Source organism: Sorex araneus, chromosome 4 (assembly GCF_027595985.1).
Source record: "Sorex araneus isolate mSorAra2 chromosome 4, mSorAra2.pri, whole genome shotgun sequence".
Classification (NCBI taxonomy): Eukaryota; Metazoa; Chordata; class Mammalia; order Eulipotyphla; family Soricidae; genus Sorex; species Sorex araneus.
Genome location: NC_073305.1, coordinates 141,810,712 through 141,835,861, shown reverse-complemented (window position 1 = coordinate 141,835,861; position 25,150 = coordinate 141,810,712). Strand labels below are relative to the sequence as shown.

The following is a 25,150-nucleotide window of genomic DNA, read 5'->3' as shown; positions in this document are numbered from 1 at the left end:
AGTAGTCTCTTGGTATTTTGCAGTTCTGTAAACATTAGTAATAGAAATGAGGTCAGTTAATATTATTTTTTAATTAGAAAATAATTTAATATATTTTGGCCAAGGTGCTCATGAGAAATTATTGGCTTATATCTTTGAGTGTATATCATGCTCATTCACCTACTACTTATTACTTCTGACTTTCAGAATACGCAGGAAAACCCTCTGGAATTCCACCTGCTACATACTGTTGCCTAATAAGAGTGACTTTCACAGTGAACATTTCCTCATTATTTTGCTTCACTTTCTCAGTCGTTTATCTTATTACCTTCAAATACGCTGTACACTTAAATCATTTATTTTATTGTCTGTCTTTCCACATTAGTTTCTGAACTCTGTAATAGAATCACTTTTTGTTTGTTCTTTTCTCTGCTCTATTTTACCAACTAGAGCTATTCCTGGCACAACAGATACTCAATAAGCAATTGTTGAATAAAAAATTAATGAATGAATGAATTTTACAATGCTAGGTTGTAATTATAGCTTTGTCACCAGATCTATGGGTAGATGGAAAAATCACTTAATGAAAGTTGACCAATTTCTGTCACAGGCAACACTAAGATTTCAATGGAAAAAAATGGATTTTTAATTAGAAAGATCTGTGCACTCAATAAATACACTTATAATGAGTTTCAGAGTTTACCCATTAATAGCACTGTCATCCTGTTGTTAATCAATTTGCTCAAGCGGGCACCAGTAACATCTCCATTGTGAGACTTGTTACTGTTTTTGGCATATCGAATACACCACGGGTAGCTTGCCAGGCTCTACCATGAGGGCAGGATACTCTCAGTAGCTTGCTGGGTTCTCTGAGAGGGACAGCGGAATACAACCAGGGTCTAGAATAGAATAGAATAGAATAGAATAGAATAGAATAGAATAGAATAGAATAGAATAGAATAGAATAGAACCGCGTGCAAGGCAAATGCCCTATTGCTAAAGTCAACCTTACCCATTAATATTCATAAAAAATTAGGTGTGGGGGGAATCAAAGGTTTGTGGTTTGGGCCACACTCAATGATGCTCAAGAGATATTCCAGGTTCTGTGCTCAGGAATGACACCAGCGATTCTCAAGGCATCTTATGCTGTGCTGGGTATAAAAAATGAGCTTGGTTGAGTCCAGTGTTTGCACCTTAACACTTAGACTATCATTTCAGTCCAGAAATTTCTTTTGAACTTAAAAATTTTGGTTATTTCTCCTCTGTTTATGCTATAAAATTCTTCCTTGCTATCTACCTTATATACTGTCACCCATTAAATATGATACATCAACAATTTTAAGATAAGAAATGGACATTTCCTGATATTTTCATTGAGAAAGTCATATCTTAAAATTCTTTAAGTTAAGTGTAAATTGGAATATCTTATTCTTTTGGCTGTTAACTATCTTGCATAGATGTATAGAAGATTTAATGAAGGTATGTAATGATGGTGTTAACATTATGGTTATGTGGAGGCAGGGGAGAAGAAACAACCCAGATTCTATTCCTGGCACTGCTTGTGGTCACCAAACTCTGACAGGAGTGACTTCTGGTTGCAGAGCTAGAAGTAAGCCTTGAGAACCACTGAGTGTGACCCCAAAACCAAAGCAAAAAAATAAAAAAGGGTGTGTGGCTGAAATCTCAACATTGGTGCTTGACCTTGCTGGTGTTTATTCTAATAGTGAATACAAGGGCTGTAACAGGCATAAGATATTTTGATCATTGCCTTTGGAAAGACAAAAAAGAAGATCGATGCTCCCCTTTCTTCATTTTCTATAATGGAAATCCTGGATAAAGGGAATGCAAAGTAGATTGCCTGATCCAAATAATAATGTTATTAACCTATCTCAAGATGGATCATGCAAGGGTTACAAGTGACATGACTCAAAGTTTATTCTTTGTATGTAATTTCCAAAGAATAAACTATTTTACAGATCTTTAAAGAATTCTCAGTGTTTTAAATAAAGTGAAAGGATATGATATCATTCATGGTAGTGGAAGTTAAAAATCTTTAAAATTAAGTGAACTAAAATCTTTAAAAAATTTTCTTCTTGGTTACTGTCACTGTCATTCCATTGTTTATCAATTTCCTCGAGCGGGCACCAGTAACATCTCCATTGTGAGACTTGCTACTGTTTTTGGCATATCAAATATGCCACTCATAGCTTTCCAGGCTCTGCCTTGTGGGCGGGATACTCCTGGTAGCTTGCCGGGCTCTCTGAGAGGGACAGAGGAATCGAACCCAGTAGAGAAAGTAAATAATTCATGAGACATAAAACGTGTTTTAATTTTTTTGATAGGAAACTGAGATGGTCATCTCTGAAATTAATATTACTATTGCCTATTAAAAATAAATATTATTATAGTTTATTCACATAAAAATTAGAATAAAAGTTTTGTGGTGTTTTATGAAGAAGAAAGGTTTTATCTCCCCAGGCAAAGCATTATAAAATCAATCACAGTTAGTTTTGTTGAATGTCATAAAAATAGAAGCAATTTAGTGAAGCATGCTTTCAACTATAAACGACATTTTTCTGATTTCTAGGGTAAGCAATGTCATAAATATGAAACAAACCCAATTTAGGTTAAATGTTTCATTTTAAATTCACATTTCATGATTAGAAATACCATTTGACATATAAAAATTTGGCTTTTTTTTGGTGGGTGGGATTGGTTTTTGAGGAACATATAAGGGCTTATGCTCAGGGTTTATGCCTAGGTCTCAGCTCAAGGTTCACTTCTGGTGGGCTTGGGGGAGCATGAGGTTTATGAACTTTTGGGGATCGAGCAGGCTGGACTGATAGCACAGCGGGTAGGATGCTTGCCTTGCATGAGGCTGACCCGGGTTCAATTTTTCCATCTCTCTTGGAGAGCCCGGCAAGCTACCGAGAATATCCCACCCACACAGCAGAGCCTTACAAGCTACCCGTGGCATATTTAACATGCCAAAAACAGTAACAAGTCTCACAATGGAGATGTTACTGGTGCCCGCTCAAGCAAATCAAAGAACAACGGAATGACAGTGGTACAGTGCTATAGTGGGGATTGAGCCTGGGTCAGCTGTGTGCAGGGGTGAGCCTTACCTGCTATCTCTCCAGCTCCTAGAAACTTTGCTTTTGATCTGGAAGGGAAGTCGATATTAGTTTTCTAATTTTGTATTTCCTTTTGTACAAATGGGGGATGGTCACCAGATTTACATAGTGCCTTGAGATTAAATGCCTCTGAATTTTGTTATATAATTCAGAAGCGTTTGTTGAGAAATTCCATATTTATGATTACTAGACTATGAGAAAGCAATTTAGATATTAGTCAAATTCTCTCCCCAGGAGGGAAAGTACCAATTAGTTTACCTTACTTCCTCTATAAGGAAAGTTTTTCAAAATTCCCCTTTATGACGACTATAAAAGTGAATAACACTGACATAAAAACTTTATCAAATGATGTAAGTATGAATCATTCCACCTAATTGACCGCAGTTTCTACTTCTGGAATTGGATATGATACTATTACTTTATCACACATTCTTTACATATGTGCTGTCCCAATAGTCTTGTGTTTGGAGGAACAGAAAAGTCTGGTTCTTTTTGATCATTGCACCCATAGGAAAGTGTTCTCTTTGAGATTCTAATCTCAAGGGTTCAGACTAGAATCTATGATCTGAGGCCAATTAACATTCAGATCTGTGCTACAGCTGGCCCAGGGCAGATAAGGTTTTTCCCTTAAGCACTTTATAAACCAAACTATGTGACAAGCACACACACAAGATTATACATTTAAAAACTAGGAATTATTCAAAGTTCAACAATCAGTATAAACCAAAAGATATACAAATTGCCCATGTTAATCTACACTGTGTTGCTTCATTGATAAGTATTTTTTTTTAACTGCCCTCAAAAGTACACAGGGCAGTATCAGACTTTGTTTGGGGCTGGGAGGTCTGCAGTCTTAAGCAAACATGAAGAATAATCTAAAAAAATAAAAAATCTAAAATATGCAGCCCTTGATTTTATAAGCTGCATGCCAAATGAGAAGGGTAGTTGCTGTGTACTGTAGGAATTCTTGGTAGGCAATTTAAGCAATGGCACTACAGATAGCTGATATGAATTTAACTGGAGCAGGTAGTAGATGGCAGAAAGATAATGTTTAAAAAATGGCTAGTACCTGAAATTTCATATTTACCGGGATTTATTCGATAAACACAGGTAATCCCCATAATGTACTTCTATGTATGTATCAGTGAGATATTTTCTGACAATTCATCAAATGGTGTGTAAGCAAGGGAGTAGGAAGAGATCAAAATAGTGTTTATAAAACTTGTAGCGATAGTCCCTGACTACTTGTAAACTTACTATAATCAACAAGCCGAAATTACTACTACTTACGAAAACAGATTATAACTTTTTCCATAATCCAAGTGGTGATGAATTAAACAGTGACTATAGAAGGGAAAGTGGAAATGGGAGGAATGAATAGTGACATATATGCATATTTAAAACAATAGTGATTATTGTTTGTGCTTGTATTTTGTGAGGGTGAGGGGAGCATTTGTAGGGCTAACTTAATGTAAGCCAAAAGGGATGATGTGCCTAAGAAGATTTTGTAGATTTTTCCCCTTCTTTGGAAGTGTCATGAAGGCCTTTTGACAATAATACTTAAACAGAAGATTCAGATAAGTAATGAGAAGGAGTAATGAATTAAGCATTTACACTTAAGTAGCACTGTAGCACTGTCATCCCATTGTTCATCGATTTGCTCAAGCAGGCACCAGTAACATCTCTATTGTGAGACTTGTTACTGTTTTTGGCATATTGAATACACCACGGTAGCTTTCCAGGCTCTGCCATGTAGGCAGGATACTCAGTAGCTTGCTGGACCTTCCGAGAGGAACGGAGGAATCGAACCTGGGTCGGCTGCATGCAAGGCAAACACCCTACCCGCTGTGCTATTGCTCCAGCAGTTATGAATATTTCCTGCAAACTGTGGGTGTTTTGCAAATGTTTGAGCCTTGCATCCAGTATGTGTGACCAAGTGATGACAGACATCCTTAAGCCTAAACTCCCAACAGTGGGCTCATCCCAGATAACCTTCCCTTGGGTGGTTATAAAAATGTTGACAGAAAGCTTTTTTCCCCCCCTGTAGATTTTCTGAATACTACAACGTTTTGTGAGGGTCTTGTTTTAGGACTCAGGGTATATCTACTGGTTTAAAGCCATCAGTATTGGGTTTGAGGGAGACACTGACACAAGAAATTTTAAGACTCCTACTCAGTAGTTTAGAGGAGGAATTTCATCCTGTATAAAATGTAAGACTATACCCTGTCTTTTTGATTAGAATTGTGAGTGCCTAAGAAAAATCGACTTTGCCAACTGTTAGGCAGCAGGATGGACAGAGTGGTTTTATTACTTGAAATGAGTGAACAGTAGTGGGTGGAAAATAGCTTTTTACAGGTGGATTTTCTTTCACTATGATAAATGTTGATATTCTGTAACAACACAAATTATGTGGCGGTTTTGTTTTTGTGAAATAAAGCTCCTCTAGTTAATCACATTTCAGTATTAGCCTATTTGGATTAGTCAAAACAGCCTACTGCCACCTGGTGGCAGTATGTCCTAGCCAAGAAAGCATGGCAGGAAGAGTAAAAAAGTCACTTCTGTGTGAAGAAACTTTGAATATGGTCACTTTAACCTATTTATCAATGTTTCATCATAGCTGTAAGTCCAACATGATTAAAATAAAATATTTAATTACTGATTAAATTAGTGAGAAATTTATTAGTCAGGGGTTTGGCCACATATCAAACACTACATATTTTTCTTAGCCTCAAAATGAAACTTCAGGGTAATTACAGTTATGCCCACTTAACAATGAGGAATTACATGCAAAGAGATTAAATAATTTTCTCAATGAGATGTAGCTTGTAACTGTTAATTACATATTTTGCCTTCTGTTTTTTTAAATGTATTTATTTTTTTTGTGTGGGGAGCACATCTGGGCTTACCCCTGGCTGCTCCGGGATCATGCTTGGAAAGGCTTGCTAAAAATCTGGGTCTGACATGTGCAAGGCAAATACCTATTTTACAAGTTCTCCAGCCCACTTTCTAATGTGTCCCTGAGTGCATTGTTCTTTGGCCATCCATATTTAAGACTGTTGTGTCAGTGATCTTCCATCTGTTCCCTCTTTATCCTCACTACTTCGAGAGTTTTCTTGTGTTTGTCAATTCTAATTGCCAAAGTCTCAAGTTCAAATGCTTACAACGTGCAGAACTTTATGACGTTTTCCTAACTTTTTATTTTTATACTTAAATACATTGCAAGATATATGAAGTATATCTTACCACAAATATCAAAATTATAGAGAAAAATACATAGGTGAAAGTTTTTTGTTATCCTTTTCATCATGTGACACTAATCTCTATAGGAGTAAGCACATATAACTTTTTAGTTTGTGGATTTTAATATAAGAAGAAAATTATAATGTATCTATTGCTTTGCCTTTACACTTCTCATGCCAAAATATTGTTGAAAGTTTCTTTACACCCTCCTATGTCAGTGCTAAAAACATTATGGTTTTTTAAAAAAATCGAGTCACTGTGAAATAAAGTTACAAAGTTATTTATTCATAATTGAGTTTCAGGTGTACATTGTTCCAACAGCAATATCTTCACAGTATTCCTATCCCTCCACTAACATTCCAGGTTTCCCTTCTGACCCCCAGTTTGCCAATGTAGAACATAAAGAGACATATAGAAGGGGAATAACTAATACTCAAAGGCTACAGAAAGGAAGAGCAAAAGAACTGGTTTTTAACAGGAATCTTGCCACTAGCAGGGGGATGGGAGCACCATGACAATGATATAGGGAAGTGGTCACTCCGAATGGATGCTAGAAAATTTATTCAGATTATGAAATTGAAATAATAGTATGGTGCTTAGAGTGCTTGCCTTGCATGTGCCCACTAGTGTCTCATCCCCAACACCAAATCTGGTCATATGGAACCTGGACCCACCAGGAGTGATCCCTGAATGCAGAGCCAGGAGTAAGCACCTTTGGCTATGGCCCAAATTTTTATATGTGTGTATACAGATACATACATATACACTTGATAAATGTTTTTACTCAATTACATAGTCTTCATCCAGAACCATTTCTTCTCCCAAGTTATAGGTTATTAAGGATCTTTTCTCCATTTTGTTCTTTTGTAAAAAAAAATTGAATCACTATGAGATACACAGTTACAAGGTTGCTTATGATTAGATTTCAGTCATACTCATACAATATTCCAGTATCCATTCCTTCACCAGTGTATATTTCATTTCGCACCATCAATGCCCCTGGTTCCCTCCCGCCACCCTTCCCATCTGCCCTGCCCCCACCCTGGTCTGTCTCTATGGCAGGCACTTTTCTTCCTTCCTTCCTTCCTTCCTTCCTTCCTTCCTTCCTTCCTCCTTCCTTCCTTCCTTCCTTCCTTCCTTCCTTCCTTCCTTCCTTCCTTCCTTCCTTCTTCCTTCTCTTTCTTTCCTTCTTCTTTCTTCCTCTTTCTTTCTTTCTTTCTTTCTTTCTTTCTTTCTTTCTTTCTTTCTTTCTTCTTTCTTTCTTTCTTTCTTTCTTTCTTTCTTTCTTTCTTTCTTTCTTTCTTTCTTCCTTCCTTCCTTTCTTTCCTTCTTTCTTTCTTTCTTCCTTCCTTCCTTTCTTTCCTTCTTTCTTTCTTTCTTTCTTTCTTTCTTTCTTTCTTTCTTTCTTTCTTTCTTTCTTTCTTTCTTTCTTTCTTTCTTTCTTTCTTTCTTTCTTCCTTCTTCCTTCCTTTCTTTCTTCCTTTCTTTCTTTCTTTCTTTCTTTCTTTCTTTCTTTCTTTCTTTCTTTCTTTCTTTCTTTCTTTCTTTCTTTCTTTCTTTCTTTCTTTCTTTCTTTCTTTCTTTCTTCCTTCCTTCCTTTCTTTCCTTCTTCTTTCTTTCTTCTTCCTTCCTTTCTTTCTTCTTCTTCTTTCTTTCTTTCTTTCTTTCTTTCTTTCTTTCTTTCTTTCTTTCTTTCTTTCTTTCTTTCTTTCTTCCTTCCTTCCTTCCTTTCTTTCTTCCTTTCTTTCTTTCTTTCTTTCTTTCTTTCTTTCTTTCTTTCTTTCTTTCTTTCTTTCTTTCTTTCTTTCTTTCTTTCTTTCTTTCTTTCTTCCTTTCTTTCTTTCTTCCTTTCTTTCTTTCTTTCTTTCTTTCTTTCTTTCTTTCTTTCTTTCTTTCTTTCTTTCTTTCTTTCTTTCTTTCTTTCTTTCTTTCTTTCTTTCTTTCTTTCTTTCTTTCTTTCTCCCTCTGGGCATTACAGTTCACAATATATAGATACTGACAATTATCATGTATATCCCTTTACCTATTGTAAGCACTCAGTTCTTATCTAGAGTGATCATTTCCAACTGTTGTCTTATTGGTCCCTCTATCCTAATTTCCCTCCTCCTGCTTTTCCATTTGTGGCAAGCTTCCATCCATGGACCAAAATTCTTTTTTTTTTTAATTAGTAAATCACCGTATGGTACAGTGAGAGGCTTACAAACTTCATGCTTGTGTTTCAGTCATGCAATGATTGAGTACCCATCCCTCCCACCAGTGCCCATTTTTTCAGGTCCCAGCATCCCTCCCACCACCCACACCCCGTCCCCTCCACCCCACACCGTCTCTGTATTGGGGCATTCCTTTTTGCTCCCTCTCTCCTTTTGAGTGTTGTGGTTTGCAATAGAGGTATTGAGCAGCCATCATGTTCAATCTATAGCCTACTTTTGGCATCTTTCAACCCGAATACGTCCTCCCAACATTCTTTACTTGGTGTTTCCTTCTCTATCTGAGCTGCTTTTTCCTCCAGCATATGAAGCCGGTATATTGAATAGATGAGTGCAGTCTTCCTATGCCTGTTCCTCTCTTCCTGACTCATTTCACTTAACATGGTACTTTCCATGTTGATCCACTTATATGCAAATTTTATGACTTCATTTTTTCTAACACCAAATAGTATTCCATAGTGTAGATGTACCAAAGTTTCTTTAACCAGTCATCTGTTCTCATGAACTCGGGTTTTTTTCCCTCCAGATTTTGGCTATTGTAAACAGTGCTGCAATGAACATACGAGTGCAGATATCATTTTGACTATATTTTTTTGCTTCTCCAGGATATATTCACAGGAGTGGTATTCCTGGGTCAAATGGGAATTCTGATTTTTTGAGAATAGTCCATACTGTTTTCCAAAGGGGCTGAACCAGTTGGTATTCCCACCAGCAGTGATGGAGAGTCCCTTTCTCCCCACATCAATGCCAACACTGGTTGCTTTTGTTCTTTTGAATGTGAGCCAGTCTTTGTGGTGTGAGATGATATCTCATTGTTGTTTTGATCTGCATCTCCCTGATGATTAGTGATGTAGAGCATTTTCTCATGTGCCTCTCAGCCATTCGGATTTCTTCTTTGGAAAAGTTTCTGTTCATTTCATCACCCCATTTTTTGATGGGGTTGGATGTTTTCTTCTTGTGGAATTCAATCAGTGCCTTTTATATCCCTGATATCAACCCTTTATCGGATGGGTATTGGGTGAATATCCTTTCTCTTTCTGTAGACTGTCTTTATATTTTCTTGGACCAAAACTCTTAACCAAAATCTCTTTCATGGTATATAGCATTAAAAATTAAATTTGTTAAATATTTAATTTTCACTGGTAATTGTTTTATTTCTGAGTACCAAACTCCTCTTTATTGTCTTAGTATTTCTAATTTCTTCACTATTTCTATACATCAGTAATTATCAAACTTAAGTGTGTCACCGGGGATTTATTAAAACTCAGATTATTGGGTTCTATGCCACAGTTTCTGATTAAGTAGGTAATGGAGGGAAGTCTGTATCTCCCTGTCTAGCAAATTTCTGCATAATTTTGTATAATTCCGTATAGTGCTGATGTGCTCTGCCCAGGGAACACATTTCAATGATTACTGATATATGTGAGTCTACCCTGAGTCTTTGTATTATCCATCTGGCACTCACTGTTTACTGCATCCAGGGAATACAATTTAAAGACAGCACTGACTATGGCTGTGGTAGACCATCATGTCCAGGTATGCTTGTCCTTCCAGTATGGGGTCAGAAGGAGGTCTAAAAGGCAGAACTGAGGAGAACGACAATTTTGTTGGCAACTCAAACCAAAAACTAAGAAACAATTTTCTCATGTGCAGTGGGTGGAAAGAATTATTGTTTTCTCATTCGTCTCCACAGTATCACATGCTCTAGTGATCTCAATTTATGGCTCTTGCATCATCTTTGAGTATGAATGATGACATTATAATACTTCTACACCTAGAAAACAATTTTTTATTTATACCCTTTAATTTCTGTTAGGAACTCAGCCAAGTAAAAATCTAGGTATTAAGTGAACTGATACATCCAGCCAACTGCCTAATTTCATTTACTATAAAATCAATACTGGTATAATCTGACTTGTAAAGTGATCATACAGGTCTAACACATAAAAAAAATCCAGAATTGTTCAGAGAGGAAGGATTTAAAAAATTATCACTGAGTTCCTCCTTACAAATGTAATAAAATAACCATATTTTTGATCACCTGATTTCCTCAAACTGCTTTCATATATATTTGACAGTGAAAAGTATATACTTTATAGATTCAATTAACTAAATGCAAAGCATATAGATAATTTAATATTATTGAGAACAATGAAACACAAGAATTGTAATTGCACTTAGAAGGATTTAATGTCAGATAAATCACAATTATTATAAAGATTTTATATTTACATTTTGATCAAACATTTTATATTTTGTTTTTTTGTCATTTTATTTGATTATCAAGACAAAAAATTTGGCCTGTTTTTGGGTCACCCATCTGTGTTCAAGGACTTACTCCTGGCTTTGCACTCAGGGATCATCCCTGGCTGTGCTAGGGGAACTATATATGTGGTGCTGGAAATGGAACCTGGGTCAGGAATGTGCAAGGTAAGTGTCTTAAGCTCTGCACTATCTCACCAACTCTATCAAACATTTTAATGCTGATGCATAATCAGTGAAATATAAGTTAGGAAAATGCATCCGATTTTGACCCATGTGGCTTTTGTGTTTGAATTATTCACGTGAAGAAACATTACCAATAATGGAAAAGGAAGGAGTCTGAAAAACAAGTGTTTTCACTATTATTTAGTTTTCACTAAGTATATATCATTTTACAATAAATACATAGTGTTGTGTTTGTTTAACTTTATATAAATGACATAATGACCAATATCATTCAATTTCCTCTTGTTCTATTGTAATTTACTGTTTCTTATATTTATTTATTTAGTTAGGGTTTTGGGGTCACACTCAGTGGTGCTCAGGGGCTACTTCTAACTCTGTACTGGGGAGTTACTCCTGCCAGTGCTTCAGGGACCACGTGTTGTTGGGAATTGGACCAGGTCAGCTGGCCCCACAATTTATATTTTAAACAGTTACATCGTCATCTTATATCACTGAGATTTTAAATGTATTTCCCTTTTATATAGTTTAAGCTTTCCACCAAATTTTCAATACTAGAATTCTTTTGTGTATGTCATATATTCTTTTGGCATATATTAGCATATAATTTTCTTATGGCATATATTCTTAGGCACATAGTCTAGAAGTGAAGTTGAATAGTATACAAATAATCAGCTTTGCCAAATATTGACAGATTGTTCTCTGAATTAGTCTAAACAATTATATCACCACAAGTATTATACAGTATCTTGTTTCACATTCCCCTCATCTACCTGAGAGAGTTTTACATTTTGTCCAGTTGAAATTTTTATTTTATTGTTTTTATATTTAATGTGCCTAATTTAAAAAAATTAATGAAAATTTTTATTAGTGAATCACTGTAAGGTACAGTTACAGACTTACATCTTTCCATGCTTGTGTTTCAGTCATACAATGCTCGAGTATCCATCCCTCCACCAGTGCCCATTCTCCTCCACCGATGATCCCAGTATCCCTCCCACCGCCCCACCTCATACCCCCTACCCTTCCCCACCTCTGTGGCAGGGCATTCCCTTTTGTTCTCTCTTCCCTTTTGGGTGTTGTGGTTTGCAATAGAGGTATTGAGTGGCCTTTGTGTTTGATCTATAGTTTACTTTTAGCATGCGTCTCCCATCCCCAGCGGGTCCTCGAACCACACTTTATCTGGTGTTCCCTTCTCTTTCTGAGCTGCCTTTTCCTTCAGCATGTGAGGCCAGCTTCCAGGCCGTTGAGCTAACCTCCTGGTACTTATCTCTACTATTCATGGGTGCTAGTCTCCCATTCTGTTACTTCATATTCCACAGATGAGTGCAATAATCTTTCTATGTCTGACTTTCTCTTTTTGACTCATTTCACTTAGCATGATACTTTCCATGTTGATCCACTTATATGCAAAGGTCATGACTTCATCTTTTCTAACAGCTGCATAGTATTCCATTGTGTAGATGTATCAAAGTTTCTTTAACCAGTCATCTGTTCTCAAGCACTCGGGTTTTTTTTTTTTTCAGATTTTGGCTATTGTAAACAGTGCTGCAATGAACATACAAGTGCAGATATAATTTCGACTATACTTTTTTGCCTCTCTGGATATATTCCCAGGATGGTATTGTTGGGTCAAAAAGAACTCAATTTCTAATTTTTTGAGAAGCGTTCATACTGTTTTCCAAAAGGGCTGAACCAGTTGGCATTCCTATCAGCAGTGTAAGAGAGTACTTTTCTCCCCACATCCATGCCAACAGCGGTTGCTTTTGTTGTTTTGGATGATGCCAATCTCTGTGGTGTGAGGTAGTATCTCACTGTTGTTTTTATCTGCATTTCTCTGATGATTAGTGATGTGGAGCATTTTTTCATGTACCTTTTTGCCATTCGTATTTCTTGCTTGAGAAAGTTTCTGTTCATTTCATCACCCCAGTTTTTTATGGGGTTGGATGTTTTCTTCTTGCAGATTCCAGCCAGTGCCTTATCAGATGGGTATTGGGTGAATATTCTTTCCCATTCTGTAGATTGTCTTTGTATTTTGGCCACTGTATCTTTTGCGATGCAGAAGCTTCTTAGTTTAAGATAGCCCTATTTGTTTATCTCTGTTTCCACTTGGTTGGTCAGTGGCGTGTCATCTTTGAAGATACTGTAAGCCTCAGTATCTTGGCGGGTTTTGCCGACCTTTTCTTCAATGCACCTTATGGATTGTGGTCTGATGTTGAGGTCTTTAATCCATTTTGATCTGATTTTTGTGCATGGTGTTAGGTCGATGTTTAAGCCCATTTTTTTTTTTTGCATGTGGTTGTCCAGTTATGCCAAAAACATTTGTTAAAGAGGCTTTCTTTGCTCCACTTCGCATTTCTTGCTCCCTTATCAAAGATTAGATGTTCATATATTTGGGGTTGTGTGAGGACATTCCACCCTGTTCCATTGGTCTGTTCCATTGGTCTGTAGCTCTGCCTTTGTTCCAGTAACATGCTGTTTTAATTGTTACCGCTTTGTAGTAAAGTTTGAGGTTGGGGAGGGTGATGCCTCCCATCGTCTTTTCCCCAAGAATTGCTTTAGCTATTTGTGGATGTTTGTTGTTCCATATGAATTTCAGGAGTGCTTGATCCATTTCTTTGAAGAATTTCATGGATTTCCTTATAGGGATCGCATTTAATCTGCACAGTGCTTTGGGCAGTATTGCCATTTTGACAATGTTAATTCTTCCTATCCATGAGCAGGGGATATGTTTCCATTTACTCGTGTCTTCTTTTATTTCGTGAAGTAGAGTTTTGTAGTTTTCTTTGTAGAGGTCCTTTATTTCCTCAGTTAGGCTGATTCCAAGGTACTTGATTTTCTGTGACACAATTGTGACGAGGATTGTTTTTTTTAATGTCACTTTCCTCTGTCTTGTTACTTGCATATAGGAAGGCCATGGATTTTTGGGTATTGATTTTATAGCCTGCGACTTTAATGTACAAGTCTATTTTTTCTAGTAGTTTCTTGGTAGAAGTTTTAGGATTCTCTAGATATAGTATCATATTGTCAGTGAATAGTGAGAGCTTGATTTCTTCCTTTCCTGCCTGGATACCCTTAATGTCTTTTCCATGCCTAACTGCTATTGCAAGTATTTCCAGTACTATATTGAACAGAAATGGTGAGAGTGGGCATCCTTGCCTTCTCCTTGATCTTAGAAGGAAGGCTCTTAGTTTTTCCCCATTGAGGATATTGCTTGCCATAGGTTTGTGGTAGATGACTTTGACTATCTTGAGGAAAGTTCCTTCTAAATCCATTTTGGTGAGTTTTCATCATAAACGGGTGTTGGAACTTGTCAAATGCTTTCTCCGCATTTATTCATATGGTCATATGGTTTTTATCTTTGCTTTTGTTGATATGATGGATTATGTTGATTGATTTCCGAATGTTAAACCATCCTTGCATCCCCGGGATGAATCCCACTTGGTCCTGGTATATGATCTTTTTGATGAGTTGTTGGATTCTATTTGCTAGTATTTTGTTGAGGATCTTCGCATCTGTGTTTATCAGGGATATTGGCCTGTAGTTTTCCTTGTTAGAGTTTTGTTTGTTTGCTTTTGGTATTAGGGAGATATGTACCTCATATAAACTGTTTGGGAGAGTTCCTGTTTCTTCAATTTCCTGGAAAATCTTGAGGAATACTGGCAACAGGTCATCTTTAAATGTTTGGAAGAATTCACCAATGAATCCATCTGGGCCTGGGCTTTTGTTTTTTGGAAGACTTTTGATTACAGTTTCGATTTCCTTGCTATTAATGGGTCTATTCAGGTATTTCAATTCCTTTTTGATAGGAATCCAGGAATTTATCCATTTCTTCTAGGTTCTCTTGTTTTGTGGCATATAGACTCTCAAAGTAGTCTCTGATGATCTTTTGAATTTCATTAGTTTCTGTTGTGATGTCCCCTTTTTCATTACTAATGCAGTTTTTTAGGGTTCTCTGTCTCTTTCTTTCTTTGTGAATCTTGCTAGTGGTTTATCAATCTTGTTTATTTTCTCAAAGAACCAACTCTTGGTTTCATTGACCTTTCGGGTTGTTTTTTGAGTTTCCATGTCGTTAATTTCTGCTCAAAATTTTATTATTTCTTTTCTTCGGTCAGGTTTGGGTTCCTTTTTGATCTTTTTCTAAGATCTTGAGCTGTGAAGTCAAGTTATCTATATAAACCCTTTCTTCCTTCCTTCCTGAAGAATGCTTGTTAAGAGGAAAAAAAATTTTCCTCTTAACATGGCTTTAGCTGCGTTCCATAGCGTGTCTTCATTCTCATTTTTTTCCAGGTATCTTTTGATTTCTTCCTTGACTTCCTTCCTGACCCACTATTGCTCAACATTGAATTGTTTAATTTCCAGGTGTTTGATTTGGTTCTCAGCGTCTGTGTGTCAATAGCTTCTATCTTCAGTGCATTGTGGTCTGAAAAGATAGCCGATACAATTTCTGTCATCCTGACTCTATTGAGGTATGTTTTGTGACCCAGCACATGGTCTATTTTAGAAAATATTCCGTGTGCACTGGAAAAGAATGTGTATTCTTTCTTTTTGGGGTGTAAGGTCCTGTATAGACCTGATAGCCCTCTCTCTTCTATTTCTTCCTTCAGAACCAGTTTTTCCTTGCTGAGTTTTGTTCTTGTTGATCTATCCAGAGGTGACAAGGTGGTGTTGAAGTCTCTGACTACTATTCTATTGCATTCTATTGGATAATGTCCTTGTTAAAATCTGTTAGCAGTTGTTTTAAGTATTTAGCTGGTCCTTCATTAGGTGCGTATACATTTGAGAGTGTGATTTCTTCCTGTTGTACATATCCCTTGATAAATAGAAAATGGCCTTCACTGTCCCTTCTAATCTTTTTCAACCTGAAATCTATGGACACTAGTATGGCCACCTCAGCTTTTTCGAGGGAGTTGTTTGCTTGCAAGATTGTTTTTCATCCTTTAACTTTGAGTCTATGTTTGTTCTGACTGTTTCAGATGTGTTTCTTGTAGGCAGCAGAATGTTGGTTTCAGTTTCTCGATCCATTTTGCCACTCTGTGTCTCTTGATTGGTGCATTTAGACCATTGACATTAGAGAGTATAGTCATGGGGTTTTGTGCCATCTTTCTATAGGGGTTTTTTGTGCTTATGGGTGTTTACATTCTTGTCTTACAGGAGCCCCTTTAGTCCTTTTTTTAAGTTTGGTTTTGAGTCTCTGAAGTTTCTGAGCTGTTATTTATCTAGAAAATGCTGTGTCATTCTATTGAGTTTGCGTGAGAGTTTAGCTGGATAAAGTATTCTTGGATAGGTGTTCCTTTCATTGAGTTTTTTCACTATATCCCCCCCATTGTCTTCAGGCTTGGAAGGTTTCTTCTAATAGGTCTGTTGTAAATCTAAGGGATGCTCCTTTGTATGTGACTTCTTTCTTTGACCTTGCTTCTTGCAGTATTGTGTTTTTATCCACAGCATCCATCATTCTGACTATGATATCCCTTGGAGTGTTTTTATTGGGGTTTCTTTAAGCTGGCACCCTTCTGGCTCTTGGATCTGGATGCCTGCATTCTCTAACTCTGGGATCTTTTCAGCAATGCTTTCTTTAACTGTAGCTTTTACATTGGGGTAGCCTCCCTGTCCTTATGGTACTCGATGATTCTAATGTTGTTCCTCTTGGAGTCATCCCTAGTTCTCTGATTCACCTTAGAGCTATTTTGAGGTCTTTCCCCATTGTTTGTTGGTGCTTATATGGTTTCTGCTGCTCATCTTCAAGTTTACTGATTCTGTCCTCAGCTGTAGACATTCTACTGTTAAGGGCACCCACTGAGTTTTTAATTTCATCTACCGAATCCAGAGAGCCCGGCAAGCTAACAAGAGTATCCCGCCCGCACAGAAGAGCCTGGCAAGCTCCCCGTGGCATATTCAATATGCCAAAAGCAGTAACAATAACAGGTCTCATTTCTCTAATCCTGAAAGAGCCTCCAATCATTGGGAAAGATGAATAAGCAGAGGCTGCTAAAATCTCAGGGCTGGGAAGAATGGAGATGTTATTGGTGCCCGCTCAAACAAATTGATGAACAAACAACAGGATGTCAGTGACAGTGACAGTGATCCTGAGTCCTTTATTTGTGACATTTCTTTTTGTACCTTTCTTATCTCTGCTCTCATTTCTTCCTGTATTTTCTCGGCTATCTGTTCCACTGTTTCTTTCATTTCTTTCTTTAATTTTCTGGATGTCTGCTCCATTGGTTCTTTGAGCTCCTTGAACATCCTCAGTATTTCATCTCGGAATTCTTTGTCAGAGAGATCATATTTGTGGGTAACCTCTGTTGAGGATTTGGGACTCTTTTCTTCGTCCTCTTCTTGTCATGGAGATTTGCACTGTTTCTTCATGCTGTTGTGGTTGTATAGAGGCAAAACCTTCAAGTTCACCTAGTACTGTTCCCTCTTATTGCAGAAAAGGATTCTGAATAAGCTCGGTGTGCAGTGGTCAACCTTCTCCCCTTCTAGAGAACGTCCTACTTCTCAGACATTTTTCTGTGACTTATGATAAGCATCTAGTGAAGCATTGGAAGAGGTGTTCTTTTATATTGGGCTTTGTACAGCTTCTTGTATACACTTGTCTTTTGGTGGAATTGGAGTAAGCCAGTGGATTATTGTCATATTTTGTTTGAGGTGGCCAGGACATTTTCCACAGAATTAGGTAATGAATGCTGGGATGTGAGTCGAGAGTGCTGTGAATGGGAAATATAAATGCGGCCACACAGAAGGCCATGCCCACTTTCGAGGAGGCCACGTCCCTACAGTGGAGGCCACATCCCCAACCGGTCCTGATGCTAATACCTGGGCCCACAGAACTCTTGAGAAGAGCAGCGGTTAGTTGGACAGGTACTAGTGGCAGAAGTCGAGACAGGTGCCCCCAGGGCTGGTCCCTGCGGCTGGCGTTGGGGGATACAGGGCTGGACAGGGAGGGAGCGTGCAAGAGGATGCACAGACCTGTTAAGAAGAGTAATATGCTAATTTTTATAATTTCTTTTAAGCTTTACTTCTTTACTTAATTTGTAGTTATTGGCTTTTTCCTTTTCATTTTCCATTTCTGTTCTGTGCCAAGTTTTCTACTTTGTTGTTTGTTTTTCTCTGTGGTTTCTATTTAAATTTTATTTTATGATGAGCTTGTTGCAGCAGTTTTTAATTATGTTGCAATAAATATTAATCTTTCCCATATCCTTTTCTTTTGTCATGTCTAATAAATCTTTCCTAATCTAAAATTCTCATATATATTTTACGTTTGCCTTTGATAATATACATGGGATTATTGTAAGTGCTATACAGAGCATCAATTTGTTCTTTGAGGAAAAGCCTACATGCAGTGCTCAGGGAACTTGGGGGTCACTCTGATTCTCAGACAACTCGATCAGACAGTTTAGTGCTTGGGGGTCTCCAGGGCTGTGCCCAGGGCTGCTCGGGGTGAGTCATGCAGTGTTAGGGACTGAATGTGTTTCCTATGCATGAGAAGCATATGCGGGTCACCTTTTGGCTGTCTCTCCATACTCATCAATTTTTTTTGTTTTGAATTAATGATACTGGCATCATTTTTGAATATTCCATCCTTTTACCAGTAATTTGTTTAGATAAATTTTAGACTACTTATGGGGGGTGGTTGTTGGGCAACACCTGGTAGTATTCAGGGCTTTCCTGGTTCTGTGCACAGGGATCACTTCTTGTGGGAATCAGGGGACCATGTGGGATGTTACTCAGCTGCACTAGCTCTACAGTTTAGCCATTGTACTATCTTTCTATCCCTGTTCACAATTAAATGGGAAATATGAATACTTTGCTTAAAATATTTCTTCTTAACAGTTAGGAGAGATGTCATTTCAAAGGTGATGATGAGGAAATATAGAATGTGGAACATGGTAGGCTAATGTGTCGAGGCCACCCCAGTGTTTTGATTTGCTAGAAGGAGTACACTGAGCCACTCAACAGAGTCGAGGTGTTAGAATGGATGTGACAGCTGGCATCTGTCAAATTCCTATTTTACAAGTTTTAAAAAGACTTCTGGTAAGGGTTACACACATCTTAAAATAGGATATTATCTGAAGTATCCTAAACTACTCTTCATCCCCGATATAGTTTTGCTATAGATTATCAAACATTTCTGGTAATAAAATATTTCCTTGACAAACTTCTTGCTTCTTCGAGAATTGATTGTTCATTAAAGTTTTCATTCTTCTTTTATAGGTGGTTCTTTGGAGCAATCAAGAGAGCAGATGCACAAAAACAGCTGTTGCATTCAGAAAATCAGACGGGTTCTTTTCTAATCAGAGAAAGTGAAAGCCAGAAAGGAGAGTTCTCCCTTTCAGGTAGGGGCATTATTTTGTGTGATTTAAGTATGGGTTTGAGAGCCTATGTTACAGGCCTGTTGTGTGAACATAAAAAAGCTACTTTAAATTTGTCATTTTTTTATCTTTCCACAATTACCAACATGAAATTAGAAATAACCAAGAGTAATACATAAAAAGGTGAAAATGTTCTATTTGTGCTTAGAAGATGCTAGACATAGTTTCAAATACATGTATTCTAGATATGAAATTAAAGGCATATAGATCAGTCTGCATTTTCTCATGTTTGCATTGTCTAGAACTTTATTCTTCTAGGGAAGGAATGATAGCAAGATGCAAAACGTATACCTATCAAAATTAATCTTTCAATAATACAATATTTTTTTATTTGTCACTTCATTTCTTTGCCCAATAAATGGAACCTAACTTTTAAATAAAACGCATTTAACTAACCCTCTGATATGAAAAATTTGGTCAAGTGCAGTTTTCCAGTAAGAATCAAGTATGTGTTCACTTTGTTCTGCTCTACAGAAAAAATAGCACATTGAATCTGAGAATGACTTTTTCATTTTTTAATATTCTACTGGGGATCCAGCCCTGGGTTCACACATATAAGACATGTTCTCTATCTTTGAGCTCATCCCTGGCCTGAGAATTTTCTGTAAGAGTTGTAAGATCAGACCCTATTTCATGGTACATGCTGCAATGTTGCAAATGTTCTATCTTAAAGATTTTATTCCTTCGGGCTATTGCTCCAAGCAATAGCACAGCAGGTAAGGCATTTGCCTTGCACGAGGCCAACCTGGGTTTGATCCCCAGAATCCCATGTGGTCCCCTGAGCACCACCAGGAATAATTCCTGAGTGTACAGCCAGGAGTAACCCCTGTGCATCACCGAATGTGACCCAAAAAACAAAACAAAACAAAACAAAACAAAAAGACTTTATTCCAGTCTATCTCATGTGAGACTACTTCTGCCCTGCTCTGCTCTACTGTCCAGGTTCATTACTAGCATTGTGACCCTTTTTTAAAGAATAGGTTTTCTTCCCAAACTAGATGAAAGAACTTTATTCCGTCTTGCTCTGCAATCAGTGTTTATTTAACAGGATGCTGTGTGCTTCATTATGTCTGCATGACTGCCTGAGCTGGAGATCAGAACAGCCTACATGGTGTGATAATGAAGCATCTCCTGAGTCTGCAAGCAAGGGAACATGTGATAGAGAAACAAAGGCAGATCCATTACAGGCTCAAAAAGAAGCCAAAGAAGCTAGACCTAGGTTTTGGTTTTAGAATTCCTGGAATTCAGCACAGATACCTGGAATTGAGTCATAATTTCCCTGAAGTGAGATAGCCATGGTGAGGTCAACTAAGGGTTGTCTATCAGATGCAGGTAGGGAAACGCTCCCTTTATGACCCTTATGTAACTTTTTTTTTCTTTTTGGGTAACACACAGCGATGCTCAGGGGTTACTCCTGGCTCTGCACTCAGGAACTACTCCTGGCGATGCTCGGGTGACTGTGGGATGCTAGGAATCGAACCCGGGTTGGCCAAGTGCAAGGCAAATGCCCTACCTGCTGTGCTATTGCTCTAGCCCTTTATGTAACTCGTATGCAACCTTATGTAACTCCAGCTTCTAATCAATCAGCTAAATACAAGTAGTGGAAAACCCCTCAGACTGCAGCCAAAGAGGTGGTCTTCAGAAAGTCCTTTATATACTATTATGGTATAAAAGCCCCTCACTTTTGAGATTCGGGGCCGCTCGTTCTGACAAGGCTGCGACTGTCAGTGGGCCAGATGAGGGTCCTAGCTTGAGCTAGCCGAGCTAGCCAATAAAGACCCTTTGCTTATTACATCACAATTTGTCTTTGTGTGATTCCTCTGCGGAGATCTCGACCCAGTTTAACATACCTCAGATGCACTAGGACCAAACTCTTTGTTAAGCATTCATTTACTTACTCATATCTTGCAGTTCTAAATATGAGGGCAGAAGGACTGGTACTGGAAAGAACTAAGAGCTGTGGTATTGTAGGTTTTCCAGGTTGCTGTTCTGGCATTGGGTCAGCATGGTATCACAGAGTTCCCACCTGACTTCCATTCTACCCCCACCTTGTTATAAGTACTATTTGATTACTATTACTGAAATGTGCTAAAATATGCTGTGCCATTCACTATTCTAATCTTTATACCAGTGATGGTGATAAAAAATATTTTATGACTGCAATCAAATGGGTGTCAGACGCTCAAAATTGGTGACCCACTAGACTGGGATGCCAAACCAGCCAGGGGACACAAGTAATTATTTCATGCTTTATTTTTTCTTGTTATAGAATCATAGAAAAATAAAAGCATTAAAACACAGAAAATATAGAATATAACGTTCTAAAAATATATTTTTAGTATCGAAATATCTTACCTGAAAACTTTTTGTTTATGCTTGACCTATAAGTACATTGCTTAAACACAGAGAAAAAAAGTGAGAACATATTGCAAAAGTAAATATACTTTTAAGTATATATGTGTATTTATGTATATATGTGTATGCAATATGTGTGTTAATATGAATCTGGGTTTCAATTTTCTTCTTTCAATATCCTGTGGAAATTCTAAAAGATCTGTAATATTCTTTGACATTGATATTATCGGAAGTCACATAATTTTCCATTTTCTGGGTGTCATTTAAATTGTTTTCTAGTTTTATTTTTAAGCACCATGATTTAAAATACTGTTAGCAATAAAGTTTCAGGCTTACCATTTTCCTATACTGCATCCACCATCAGTGTCGGTGTTACTTCACCAATGTCTCAGATTCCCTCCTGCTCACCCCTTGCCACACCTCCTTGAAACTCAGTTCTGTAGGCTCAATCTCAGAGTCTGGGTATTGCTTATTCAACCTATACATGTATTACTTTTTAAATTCTTTCCTATTACAAAATAGATTGCATTAGATATATTTACATATTTGAAGATTTTTATAGAAATATTAATATTGAGGGAGAAAAAGAAATATCTTAGAAATCATAATCATAAGAATCATAGGAGAATCACTCATTTAAATTCATCCACATTTGTTTATTTACCTTGGCCAATATTTAATATAAAATCAAATACTCAAGTAATCATTGTTTAGCCAAAGAGCAGACTAAATATTTTAGATTAGTGTTTAAAATATAAAAAAATGTTTCTATGAGGAAAACAGGGGAAAGTAGTATTACCCGAGTCATATATTTGAATAATAACCAGACGAAGGCAACTATTCTGAACTCTCTATGTAGAGTATAATGGAACAAAACAGCTTTACAGACTTACAACAAAATTACAAAGATATTGACTGTTATGTGCTGTGACTACTCCTGTGTATGCTTATAGATTTAGTAAGCTTTGCGGGTCTCCTTGGAGTTCAGCATATTATTATAGATTCTTTTTCAATGAAGTCAAACAATTTAGTGTCTTTCAAACAAATCATCTGATTATTGTGCATTCTTTGGGGAATAAAGCAGATACTAGACCATTATGTTGTACCAAAAAGGAAATTTTCTTATTAGTCATAAGGAGGGCTATCCAGGGGAAAAATGAAGAGAAGAAGGTCTTTAATATATCTATATTAAAATGAATAAACATCCAGGCATTGAAAATAGCAAGCAATCCAACTGCAGACTGTTGATCACCACTAAAGATTTTCAGGGTATACCACTCATAGATTTCTTTCTTAGCACCATTGTCTTCTTAATCAGCCAGAATTGATGGTCTTCAGTTTTGCTGACTGTTATGCTGCCAAAGGGAGGCAAATAATATCCTTTCCCTATCTCTCTTTCCCACGTGAGTTTTCCTTAGAAGGATTGTCTTTATTCCTTGGGCAGCAACGGCTTGCAGCTGTCAGAGAGGCATTTCATGAGAGAGCATGATTTATTGATACTGGGGTGTCTCCGAGAAACAGCAGCCTAAGGTTGGGGGTGGGTGCTAATTGGCTTGTTGTGATTCTTTCATGGCTGTCGGTTCTTGTGAGGTCTAAGTAGATCTGGGAGAGAGTTAGGGCCATGACACCTCTCTATAAAGTCAAGACACTAATTAGCTGTGAATTACAGTGGTGCTTTTGGATATTACATATTAAATGTGGTAGCCAGAGTATCTGTCTTCATTATATGCATGACAGGTAGTTTTAGGGCCCCCACTGTTATTTGTCATTGGTAGTGAATTGTTTTACTGATGAAAAATAAAATTCTGACTGCATGCCAACTGGTTTGGCTATTTCTTGCCTTCAATCATTTACTTTAAAGGAAATTATTATTGCTATTTACCATTAATATTAATTTGATGCTTGGTGTCCTGTGGCATTACTGATATTATTATTCAAAGTAAACTTTAAGGACAGTACACTTTGATGTTTAAAACTGAACTGCAGATGAATTTTTCAGAAGAGATTCTGCAATGCATATTGTATGTTTACATAAGGCAAGTCAGCATGTAAAAATCCTCCAGAGTAATAGTAGGAATTCTAGATTCATCCTTATGAAAGCCTTTCAAATAAAATGATACTAGGTTGAAGAGAGTTGCAAACTAAATGCATTTAAGACATGAGTGAAATGAAAAGCTCATTATTGATATTCAGGATGATGTATCTAGAAGCTATTAAACATTTTTCCCCCAAAATTAAAGTGCCTACTATGTGCTGGGCTTTTGTTAGATGAGGAGTGGCATAAATAGCAAGGACATCCCCTGTACTCAGGGGAGAAGGCTTGTGATATACTTTGCATCCTGAGACCAGTGGCAGAGGGTTAAGTCTCTGAGAGGGAGCAGAAAAGAAGGGAGAAAACATTTATTTTCTATAGGAGGGATTCTTTAACTTTTTCTATTCATCGGAACTTTTTGCCAAAAACACCTAAAATTAACTACTTGGTTGATTCTGAAATAACTTTTGATTGTTGCATTCAGAAAGCATTCACTACTGCCAATTTGTGTTACCAGGCAACAGTTTGAACAGGATTCATTTTTGCAAGGTAAGTGCACAGAGTTGTAAATATTTCTGGTGTTTTGTAGACTGGTGAAGGGTAGTACAGGGTTGTGTGTATGTGCATGCACATGTGTTGCAGGGGTAGAAGAGAGGATGATTAGCAGAAAATGAGCCTAGAAATGAAAGTTAGAGTTTGGTTATCCCCTCTCATATACTTTGCTGAGGAAGTTGAACTTTAAGACACACAACGAAGTTTTAGGCAGAAATTGAACTGAACTGGACAATGAAAATGAATATAGAGAATATATTAGAGATTAATACAGTAGATTGGAGAGGATTGGCAGGGAAAAATACAGTGGCTTCACTGCTGTTTGAAATCAAAATTGCAAGAAAGCAGAGTTGGCTAATGTTCTGCAGAAGAACAATGAGACATATATCAGCTGACTCTACTAAGATTATATAGGCACCTAATGTCCCCAGAAGCCACTGGACTGTTCTCCTACTCTCCTTTTTTAATATGAAGAATAGGTGGAAATGGACCTGAACTCACAATGATATTTTTGCTTTGGTGATAAGAGGCCTATGTTTTGGATAATAATTCTTTGCAAAGTTGTTTGGAAGACTCAGTACTCTGGTCTTTGAGCACTATTGGGAATCGCAACCACTCTTTTCTTTTTTTAAGTTTGTATAACAATTTATTTATTTTATATTTTTAAATTTTATTTTATTTTGATAAACCAGTTCACAATATTTGATTACATTTAGTATTCGAACACCAATCCCACCACCACTATATTTTGGATGTTTCCATCCTGAACCCCAACCCCTGCACCAAAGCAGAACCAAAATTAATTTGTATTTTTTTAATGTAGGAATACTACTA

General features: G+C 37.2%; 1 protein-coding gene across 1 annotated transcript in view; it reads left to right on the top strand.

The window, feature by feature from the left end:
- FRK (fyn related Src family tyrosine kinase) overlaps positions 1 to 25,150 on the top strand; it is a 207,926-nt gene that overhangs the window by 31,528 nt on the left and 151,248 nt on the right. The window contains exon 2 of the mRNA XM_004621761.2: positions 19,220 to 19,341. Coding sequence (XP_004621818.2) covers positions 19,220 to 19,341 — 122 coding nt within the window. The remainder of the gene's footprint in view (positions 1 to 19,219; positions 19,342 to 25,150) is intronic.